This window comes from Apteryx mantelli, chromosome 17, assembly GCF_036417845.1.
Source record: "Apteryx mantelli isolate bAptMan1 chromosome 17, bAptMan1.hap1, whole genome shotgun sequence".
In the NCBI taxonomy this organism is placed as follows: domain Eukaryota; kingdom Metazoa; phylum Chordata; class Aves; order Apterygiformes; family Apterygidae; genus Apteryx; species Apteryx mantelli.
Window position 1 is genome coordinate 8,579,310 of NC_089994.1, and position 11,521 is coordinate 8,590,830.

General features: G+C 44.0%; 1 protein-coding gene across 1 annotated transcript; it reads right to left on the reverse strand.

Moving 5' to 3' along the window:
* Positions 1 to 285: 285 nt before the first annotated feature.
* On the reverse strand, positions 286 to 11,202 carry DDX51 (DEAD-box helicase 51). The gene is made up of 16 exons (XM_067307025.1): positions 11,153 to 11,202; positions 10,622 to 11,031; positions 9,954 to 10,198; positions 9,680 to 9,830; positions 8,068 to 8,213; positions 7,645 to 7,716; positions 7,347 to 7,453; positions 6,393 to 6,501; positions 5,540 to 5,685; positions 4,605 to 4,800; positions 3,764 to 3,879; positions 3,551 to 3,667; positions 2,496 to 2,597; positions 1,980 to 2,043; positions 1,591 to 1,725; positions 286 to 845 (listed from the first exon to the last, which is right to left on the reverse strand). Exons 1-16 carry the CDS (start codon positions 11,173 to 11,175, stop codon positions 819 to 821), a joined length of 2,166 nt encoding a protein of 721 aa, XP_067163126.1. The 5' UTR covers positions 11,176 to 11,202; the 3' UTR covers positions 286 to 818.
* Between the last annotated feature and the right edge of the window lie 319 nt (positions 11,203 to 11,521).

Consider the following 11,521-nt stretch of genomic DNA (forward strand, 5'->3'; position numbering starts at 1 on the left):
CCAAGTCTTGTGCCAGGGGCAGCTAAAAATATCAGTGGCATGTGTCAGACATATTTAGGGCTTGCCCTGACACTAGCAGAGTCCAGTAATATTCATGTTTTATGTGACCTGGGACATTTTAGTCTGCATTAACACTAACCTAACACTTAATAATACCTGCTGTTACCACTGGTACTGAATGTAGAAAGGGCAAGGAGACAAAGAGAAAAAGCACAAGACTAGTACTGAAACTCCCCTCACCACCATCTCTACCTCTGTACCCAGGAATCTTTAATAGACACTGAATGTTTTTAAAAATATATATATATTTATTTAAAAGTTGCAGTCACTTCAGCCTACAAAAGCTCTTCAAACAGTAGTCTGCTAGAGGTACTGTGTAGGCTTTCTGCATTTGCAGATACAGTTGCTTGTGCAGCAAGGCAGAAACATTAGTTGTCCCAGTTCAGAGGCAGGAAGGGCACAGTCCTCACCTTTGGCAACCAGCAGTTCCGTCAGGCCCATGCTCAAGAACTGTAGAAGGCTCTTCTGTTCGCTGATGGAAGTTTTACAGATACCAGTAGGATACGATGTCAAGTTTTCCTCAAGGCAAATTTTTTTTTGTTGTTGTTTCTTGAAAAGCAGTAACTGAACTCTGTTCCCCCTGACCTTGCAATGGGAACGAAGCCCACGACAGCAGACTTAGCATGTGATAAAGTTGAGGAGCCAACCATTCAGCTCAGGAACCATGTCTCACTGTTATGGTGCTGTGCAGCACAGTCCATGACCCACCCAGCTTAGCTTCAGTGCCATGGAACACGACCTCCTCTGCTCGCATTTGTTCAGGCTCGTCTCTGTGCTCGTTCGTCCTGTTCAAAAGGGAAGTCGGGAAGGTGACTGAAGATGCTGTCTCAGGGTCACACAGAGGGAGTTTGGGCAGCAATGGGACAATTTAATAATCATTTCTGCCTTGCCCCAGTTCTGTAACACTCCTAATCCGCAGCTCAGAATCATCAGATTTTTCAGGGACAGACCTTAAGCTTAGCTTTTGATTCAAGAGTCCCCAAAATAGAGAGCAGAACACCGACCCAATTCATGCAGCACAAGAAGTCTATCATGGATCCCTAGTCTACACATCAGGCAAGTTAAATGACACCTTGCTTCTGTCTAAAAGCTCTCAACCTTCCCACTGGTGTTTAAGGGAGGGTCAGCAGAAGATGCTTTCCTGATTTGGAAAACCCAACTTCTAGTTAGCATGGCTGCAAATTACAGTGTTAAAACTCTGTAATGGCAAAAGGCTTAATCTCTGCATTTGTTAGCGTTCCTCCAGCTAGCTGCCAAAATCTTAGCTCCAGAGGTAAAGAGAAAAGCAGAACAGAAAAGGGAACATAAATACTGTCTACTTTCCTTTTAATTGGAGAACCTCTTTCTCTCTTCCCTACCCTTTACAAGTATTTCATAATGATGCACCCCAAAATACTGCCTTTGCACTGAAATGGAAATATCTCAGTTAAAGAAAAGGATCCTGGACACTAACATTTGTGTTGGTCATGGGCTGCAATGAACTGTATAAGTTGCAATTTGATTTTCTACTTTCTTCCCTGTTGCAATTACCTTGACCATTTTCTCAAGCTTAGACAGAGCTTCCTCATATTGCTGCACCAACGGCTTTAACAACTTGCCCTTCACCAAGTGCTGCTTTATGTCTGTGATGCCGGCATCCTTCAACATCCGCAGAAACCTACGTTCCTGCACAACAAAACAGACACAGAGGAAGAGGTGAGGTAAGGACCGGGTCTCATCTCCTGTGAAGGAGAGTCACTGTCAGCTGAAAAATGAGCACTTTTTTTAAACGTGCTGCCCAGTTGGGAAATAACTGAATAGAAAGTTACAACCAAATACAAAGCTCAGCTGACTGGAGAAGACAGAAGTGGGTATGAACCCTGTCTTCCTCACGCTCCTCCCTGCTGCCTTTCAGAACAAATCCCTCACCAATGACATACCTGAATTCTAAGGACCATGCTGAAAGCTAAGCCTGCTTTGCCTGCACGAGCTGTTCTTCCAACTCTGAAATCAGAAAAATGAGCATCAAGTCAGTTTAACCATGTGGTCACTCCCGTTATGAACCCCAAGAGCTCCCAAATTCTCCAGATTTAGAGAACTCTGATTCTGAGTTTTTGAGGTTAGTACAGCAGGACTAGCCATATATTGGACTCATTCATGGCTGCTAAGCCTTTGCAGTTTTCTGAGATTCTGGAAACCCAATTCTTGACACTGTCCAGGAAAATATTTCTAGCTCTTGTAAAATACATTTTATGTAATAGGGTGCTGGTCCTCTATTCCAGTACTGTATTACTCTGGTAATGTGATATGTTTAATTTTGATTGGAAAGTTATTTGCATATTGAAATAAAAAAAAAGCCAGCACTAAAACTCCTTTAAGTGCATATTACCTATGCCAAATATTTCAAAGAAGTAAACCAAGTTCACACTTAATCCTTTTGTTGCTGGCTATCTTACCGGTGAATATATGTCCTGATGAACTGAGGCGTATCATAGTTTATTACACAATTCACTCCTTTAATGTCGATTCCTCGAGCAGTGGCATCTGTGCTGATTAACCTGGTTTTAAATGTATACACAGTTAATTTCAAGTAACATCTTCCGCCCTACAGATTCTAAATACAAGTGAATACAGTGCTAATGTTGCTCATCTCTGTTCAAACTATCCAGCCAGCCTCTGACCACTGAGCACAGCAATAACATTGTAAGTCACTCCTCAGTGTCACTGACAACATTAGCCACCTGCAGATCTCCGAATACCACTCTAGGCTACTCATCTACTGTTGTACATGGAAAGCTACTGGCTATTTCCAGGTTCTCTGAGCATGGAACGCTGATCCTGACAGCTCCTACCATACGGGAGGCTGCAAACCCGTAAACCATCCAAACACTTCTTAAAGGCACTGATCACAAACACCAAGGTGTGAAAACCCAGCCTTTGAGGAAGAACTTAAACACAGCTTTTGAACAAAAAAGAAATCTTAAAAAAAAAAAAAATTACCTTCTTCTCAGAGACATTCCATAGCTGGAACTCCATACAGTTACCCAATTCACAAAGGAAATCAGGTATGTGGATGGAAGCAAAATTTTGACTGCCAGTCTAATCAGGAGTTTCTTTGGTAGAAAGCACTAATGCTACATACAGTTCTGGCAGTAACATCTGTTTTCATTCCAGTAAACACCAGATCCCAATCACATACATTAAAGCTAAGATTTTCAGAACTGCACGTGTTTTGGGCAGCAATATGAACAGGCAGTTACTTTTATTGCTCGTTGTAAAATAACGCATGTAAACAGATTACAGCTAGATCAAAACAGGCCAGATTATATGTAGGCGTCAACATAATTCAGAAGTTGCAAGCTCAAATCTCCCACCTATTTCGTAATTCGGTTGCTGCGTGCTCCATTTCACAGGGGAGCCTGTTTAACTGCATTCTTGGTTCTAATATTCTTTTCACACTGGCAATAGCCTATGTCAGAAGACATGCAAAAAACTCATTTAAGATGCTCACAGTTGTATTTTTCCCTGTTCAAATTCCTTCATGGTTCTGTGTCTCTCGTTTGGCGGCAACCGGGAAGAAAATTCAGCCACAGTGACTCCACCAAAGGCCTGAATCAGCAGGAACAATCTGTAGGTACGTGAGATAGAAACCATCACTTTGTTACCCAGCTTAGTAACATTATCCGATGGATAATTACTGTAGTCATTCCGCTAATGCAGTCACCTGTGAGAAGCCTCCTTGGAGTTGGTAAAACACAACACCCGGGTAAATTTCATTTTCAGCATGAAGTGCAAGAGGAGCAAAGGCTTGGAATTCAGGTCACAAGGCACATAACATTGCTGCAATGGACAGGGAAGAAGTTCAAAGATAAAAACCACTTCTTGCCAAGGCTATCTTCTCCAAAACCTACCACCTATCCAAGACCTACATAGGCTTGGAGATTTTGCTATTGACTAACAGCAACAAAACTAGACCCCACAATGTCACCTCCTTTAGAATGAATCACAGTCAGGGACTGGGAGGATACAAGGTGGAGCAGGAGACCTGTGCTCTAACGTTCTCACTGTTGCCTATGGCAAGTAACAACATGCACTGCGTTCTTGTCTTCAAAAGCAAATGTGACCTGTATCCACAGGCTTTGAGAAGCATGTTGTACAGCTGCTTTGAGATGAACCTCTGAGAAGTGCCAATACGTTATTTTTACTTCATATCTCCATTCCCTATTGCTAGTGAATCTAATTCTGCATGAACAGAGTTTAAAAGAAAAATTCCGGCCCTAACCATATGAACACTGACTAATGAGGCAACAGATGAGCAAAGATAGAGCTCCATGGGTCATACTTGCTCCCAAAACCACTTTCCCCCAGCTCCTCTGTAATATAAGGCATCATATGGAAGACATTTTTGTTTATGGGATTAAAAACTTAGCTTTTTCAGGAGCTGATCTAGATACTCCAGACTTGACCTAACCTTCAAGTATAATTCATTCAAGCACTATTTTTTTTTTTGTAAGCAGCCATGAAGTGAAGTCACTTTCATGGCTGCAAGAGAATCAATGTCATACCGACAGCCCCTCAGGGAGCGTGTATTTCTCAGTGTCCTGTTCAGTCTCTGCTCCATCTCCGAGTAATTTTTTCTCAGAATAGACAGATGTGAAGAGGCGAGGCTGGAATAAGCCCAGCTGCTGCAATTTCTCTGGGTCCTGGGTCAGCGTGGCTGAAAATAGCAGCTTCTGTAAGGGTATCTGAGGATGGCAGGAGCTGAAATAAATAAAGCACAGGAACTAAGCTTTGAGGACAGACCAAAGGAATTCCTCCAGAAGTGCTTTCAGATGATGTTATGAAGGAAACAATTATCTCTTTTTGAAGCTCTTTTCCAAGCCCTGGGCCTTTCCTGTAGCTTCCTTTCCACCCTTGTTTTATGGTGGAGTTCACAGATGGATCTGATCAGCACTCTGAACTCAGCTGCACAACTGCATTTGTTGTCCCAACCCACATCTTTGCCTCCTAGCCACTCCTGTCCCCATCCTAGCCCCCTCCTTAGTCTGCCTTAGACCTGCTCTCAGTTTCCCACTCTAGATGATCTAGCTGTATATATCCCGCCAAGTGCCACATGTTTCTGCCATGCTGTATGAAAACAGCAGCTGTAGATAGATAAAGAGGGTCCTTCAGGTCAATTACTCAGCTTGTCAGAGGGGAACTGCTACAGTTACTGTGCAAATGAGTCAGAAACCAGCAATGTTTTTGTATTCTTTTGATGCTGCTCTAATCTAGCTACGGAAAACTCAGAGAGTACAATACTTGGATTTCACTCTAAAAGACATCCTTCAGTATCAGCTGTTCACTGCCTGCTTTTTCCAGCTATGGAAAAGTAGCTGCCTTACTTTGGCAGACATTTCACTGAGTAAGCAGGCTTTGGGAGGGCCTGTAGCAGTGTACTATGGCATCTAGGTGCTGATATCTGTTTTATCAGTTCAAAGAAGTGCATTTTGCAACTTACCTGGCTGCTGTTATAGGCCCTGGTTTGGTCCTCTGAAAAAGCATAATGGAGCCAGAGTCATCTTCTGCTTGGAATGCAGCTTTGACAACTTGGTTCAGCCAATTCTGGTGCATGTCATCAATCATACGGTCAGCTTCATCTACGATCTGAATTCACAAGGACAAAATACACGACTTGTTAAATACTGGTCTGGCACTACACAGCTTTTATTTTCCTTCTATTTCTATAGCAAATGAGCCATAATGCAAGATACTGTTGCCTGAAATACAGAAACAAATTCGTATAAAACAACTGTAATCTTCATGCTTTATGGAAGCTTTTAGTCAACAGAATTACCTTCTTTCCCCCTCCTTCCTCAAGTAAGGACAGACATCTCATTTTCTACCCCTAAACTGAATTTTGCCTTTGTTTCGGTTGCTTGGTAGCCAACCTGGCACTCAAACTACCCACAAATTCCTTTGCACTTAAATCTAATTCATGCCTTTCAATAAGAGAAAAACCTCCAAATCCTGAATAGCAACTGTGTGTGTCCCATACACTTGTAAACTACTACAGTCTGATAATTTACCCTGAATCTCTGGGTTTTGACTGATAAAGTTTTACTGTGGGTTTGTGTTTGCAAGAGGAAAGAGAAAAGGGGAAGCAGGAGGCCACTTGGATGTCAGGAGTTGGAATAAAACACCTCATCTCGAGACAGCTGCCTGAGCAATCCGGAACGTGCACCTCTTGGTCATACAGCAGATCATACAGCAGTTCCAACACAGACATATTTATACACTGTACAAGTACAAAGTGGGAATTACTGATGTAACAGACCTTGCACCGAGATGGGAGACCCGTGGAGCTGACTCACCAGAAAGCGAAGCTGTGTCAGGCTGAACCCTGGGGTCTGGCTAATGTGATCTGTGAGCCGCCCAGGTGTAGCCACAATAATATCAGCCAGGCTGCAGTAGCCTGTCACTCTGAAAGAACAAACAGCCCATCAGTAACTTCCTCCCTGCAGTGTAAGCCATGTAACAGAGATCCTCGGTCAGCAGACCTTAAGATTTCTCCTATTCTCTTACCTGAGAAATAATAAAATTCAAATATGCTATTTACCTTGAAGAGCATGCAAAGGCAGTGCTGGAGACTAAACCCTATTCTCCGTTACACTACTTCATTTGACACAGAAAGGAATATTCCTCATTGTTATAAAACAAAGTTTAACTGCAGCAAAAACTCATTTTACCAAATATTACCAAGCAGATGGTAACAGGGCTCTCCTTGCAGCAGGGGATTTTTATGGGTAAATTTTACTCAATAATATCTAAGTTTCAGCTCTGTCCTCTGATGGAACAGTTTGTTGAGATAAAGCTTTAAAAGTCTGTTAGCACCTTACAAAACCAAGGCAATAAAAAGAACTCAATGCTGGGCATCTCATGACAAGGGCCCTTCTACTTATGACCTATTTTATTTGACTAGTGAACAGGGTGAACACTTCTAACAGTTATTTCTTTCCCTCTTTACAAGCATGTTGCTTATACAATAATATCTATTTCTAAGATAGCAGTCATTTGCACCTGTGATCATAAGGTTAATGTTTGCAGCTGGTAGAAAACCCCCAAAATCTAATAAAACATAACAATCACGAAAAGGGGTAGTAGTGTGCATTCTGACAAAGACAAAACAACCAGAGTTCAGCATAAACACACTAATCATTATCGTGTGATGGTGTAATGCAATAGCCTATATTTTGATCTCTGTTTACTGAGATTAAATAGTTAATAGACAAACTCTATAAACCTTATCTAAAGACCATTTTACCTACTTTTTCTGGACAAGCATCTCCTGCTCCTTTGCAAAAGATTTCTGGCCAGTAACCGAAACGACCTTCAGACCTGTACCGTCAGTGTAAATGTTGAATACTTTACTCACCTGCAAAGAGGAGACGGGGTTTCTTAGCCACAATGAAATCAGTTAAAGTTATGCTTTCCATTACGCTAATAACATCAAACACATTGACAGGGTCATCAGCCTACTTCACAAAATAGCCAGACAAAGTATTTATTGCACCAGCCTTTCCCTCAGCCCAGTTCTGCTCAGGGAGAGGGGGAAGAGCCACATACCTGTTGTGCCAGTTCTTTTGTGGGCAGAACAACCAGAGCTCGTACTTGGCAAACCACCCGATCTAGCAGAGCCTGTCAAAACAAAGGCCAAATAAGCCCCTGAAAGCAGTGGGAAGAGGATTCTCATATATGAACCACTGAGGAGATGGGCTTGACACATCCTCCCAGAACTTTGTGTTTCCATTTTATTCCCCTCCGTCCTCCCAACCCTTCACACTGTGCTTTTGTCTGGGAAAAGAAGTGGGACGCAGAGATGAAGGGGAATTGTAGAGCTTCCTCAGACAGCTCTGAGCTAAAATCTGGTGTTTTATGTCCACAAATTCCTTGACTTTTTGAACTACCTCTAAAGGCTTCCCAAATTTTGCTGTGAAACAAACAACTCTAGCCTTTTTTCCTACAGATATTTACTGTGGGTAAACTCACCTGTACTATAGGTATGACAAAAGACAGGGTTTTACCACTGCCAGTAGGTGCTGAGACACAAATGTCTCTGGGGCGGTATCCTCCCTGCCCCATCAAATACCCGTTGGATGCACTCTGTAGAATAGCAGGGATCACCTCTGCCTGGACTGGAGGGGGAAAAGAAAAAAAAAAGGGGGGGGGGGGGAAATAAACATTAACTATGGAAGTTAATGAACTGGACTAAAAATCAGTCTATACAGAAAAGCCGAGTTGTATACAATGAATCTGTTTCCATGACTGCTGTTGTGGCTAGGAACATAAGAGAAAAAGAAATCAAAATAGAAGAGAAATTATCTGTTTTTACCCATTTCTTTTTCACTCATGTGAACCTAGCATTGAATACAAGAGATTTCCCTCTCCTAGAATTTGGCCATTTCTAGTGCTTAACTTGCATGTTACCGCGTTAAATATTTTTATACCTATACCTGTCTTGTTGTCTTCATGTTAGGATGGCACTGGACAGATTTAAAACACAAGTATGTGTCTGTAAGCATCCTTTCCCTGTAGTACTGTCCCGTATTTGAACATGGACTATGCAACATGGCAACGCAGCCTCATCTGCCAGGGAACTCAATGCACAATTCCTAGGAGCTTTGGCGTCATTAATTTCCCTGTAGGGGAGCGTACCAGGAGTAAAGCAAGCACAGTCCACTAAGGACAACAGCTTTGATCGTCTCCTGTGAACTCTCTCCCCTGCCCTGTGACAAGCCCTGACAGACTGGACAACCTTGGTTTATCTACGAGGTTTAGCAGTTGGGGACCTAGCTCAGTGACAAGGTGAAGCTCAGTGAGGCATACGACATGAGTTCAGCGGACACCGTCTTTACCAGAGAGAGCACGATGCTGCTTGGCGTTCTAAAACTGAATGCCATAAGCTGAACCTGATTTATGAGGAAACATGAGAAGCTGCTATTGGCAACCAGTTAAGATACCCCAGGACTAAATTAACAGTAGCATTTACAATACATTATGTAACAGCACACTTTAGAAAGACAGGCGCTGGCTTGCCGATGTAACCTTGATGAATCTGATACAGTCTAAGGCTGTAGGCTCAGTGCTGCTAATCTGACCTAGTAATTCACTGAAGCTGAAGGCAGGAGATGCCACTTCCCCTCCCTCTGTCCCACTGCTTGCTCTCCTCACCCCTGCTTCCAGCTGTGCTTTCTACATATTTTGGTGCTGGCACTTACTGTACCTATCTGCAAAACAGGTAACATGACAGAAGCACATGCCTGGGAGCAAAGGGGGAGGAAAAAAAAAAAACACAAAAAACCCCCCAGAGAACACGAGTAAGACCTCCCTCTTTTGGCAGCCATGAGCTGTTACTTCAGGTCACTGTATCTTATGGAGCTCTGTTTAAGACTAGTTAAGTGATTTCAATTACTTAGTCCAGATGAGGCTTTGAAAGTGAAGGATTAGAGCTGGTGTGATCAGGTTAAAGCATCAAATTTACTTTTGTCTTACGTTTTACTTTGCTAACTACATGAAATACACGTGTTATAGAAAAAAGATACACAGACTACAGGATTAATGTAAGTCAATTTAGAAAGAGACAAGGGTACTATTAAGGTACCTGGAAAAAAGGACTCTATTCCATTCATTTGCAGCTTCTTTAACAGCTTGGGATGAATTCCTGGGACATCTCTGATTGGAACTAGATTTTCTTTGATACGTTTTTGCACTAGTTTGGGTTGAGCAAGCCACTGTGGTAAGAAGGGCTGAACCTGAGATGGGAGGAAAGGAAGTAACAAAGTGCTTTTACCATGAAACAGGCAATACAGTACATAAAATAAGCTGATAAGATGCCTCTTCCTTTCTAGACGTCAAAGTTCATGGAAGCTAGTTACCTTCTGCACTGGCTTTCGGTCATAGTCTCCAAGAACTACCAAACTAGAGGGTGGTGGATTTGCCTCTTTCTCCAAGGCTGCTACGGACAGCTCCTCCTTTCTGCTTTGATTGCCTTCAGCTTTTTCATTGTTCTCTTTCCTCCTTGTTTCAACTCCTTCAGCTTCCTCATCCTTCTTCTTCTTTTTACCTGACTTATTTCTAAGGTTACTTCTGTTGTCCTGTTGCTCAGCGACTTCTTGAGAATCTGGAATTTGGGTAATGGAAACACAATGCTAAAGATCAGAATGTATTACAGAAAAGAGACACAAGGAACACGTTACGATGTAGGACTTAACCAACCACTCATGAGCTCATCTTCCTTCCTAAATCCAAGTACAAGAACTAAATGTTGTTTTGGTGGCATTAAGACAACTGAAGATAGAATGACATACTTCTCTCCTTCCCTTACACTAAATTGGTTCCAAAAGTTCATAATATGGGGCTTTCTACTATAACAAAAACTGCTTTGGGAACATATTAAACAGATGAAAACAAAATTTATCATCAGCTAAATTTAGCAAATTACTCAAAAAGCAACTTGTCTGTACTTCTCTGTTGAGAAGTGTCCACCACAAAGCACTAAGATCCTATAGTTCCAGTTCATCATTACCTGCTTCAGCCCTCTTACCTGCTCCAGTCCTCTCTTGAGTCACGTTTGATTTTCTTCTATTTTGTTTCTTTTTCTTCTTCGATGGAGTAGAGCCATCTGCTGCCTCCTCAGTATCTGCCCTTTCTTCAGGAGAGCTGCAACTCTGGTGTTTCTTTAGCTTTTGCCCTTCTGCACAGGAATCCTCTTCACTCTCCCCCTTCCTCTTTCTTTTTGCTCCCCTAGATTCATTGTCAGAATTAGACCCCGAGTTCCCGGCTCTGACGTTTTCACCGAGCTTATTTTCTCTTTCCTCCTGCTTTAACCCTTCGGGAGACAGAAGCGCCTCCTGCTGCTGCTTCTTCAGCTGCCGGGCTCTCGCCTGCTCTCGCAGCCGCTCCAGCAGCACCCGGGACCGATCCTCCCTCTCGCCCTCTTCCTCACCGCCATATCTGCAAAATTCAAGGAGAAAAACCTTCTCAAGCGAGGCCCCTCCGACCAGGCGCCGCGCGAAGCCGCCTCGGGGGCCGGGCGGAAGCCCCCCACCCCCCTCCACAGCTCCCCCACCGGTACCTGTTGATGTAGAACAGCGCCATGGCCGCGCCGCGCCGGCGCGCGCTCAGATGGCGTCTCCAGCCCCGCGCCGCCCGGGCGCGCTCAGATGGCGTCACCAATCCGCGCCGCCCGGGCGCGCTGAGGTGGCGTCACCGGCCCCGCGCCGCGGCGGAAGGCTCCAGAAGGCGCCGAGGCGGGCGCGCGCCTCCTGCCGGCGGTGGGGGGAGACGGCGCATGCGCATGAGGGGAAAACGGCCGGCGGCGAGCAACGGTCGCGGGGGGAGGGGACGGGCAACGGCCGAGAAGATGGCGAGAGAGGAAGACGCGGAGGGAGGAAGAGTTGCCCGCCCGCCACCCCTCAGGGGCCACGAGGGCCTGCCCCTGCCC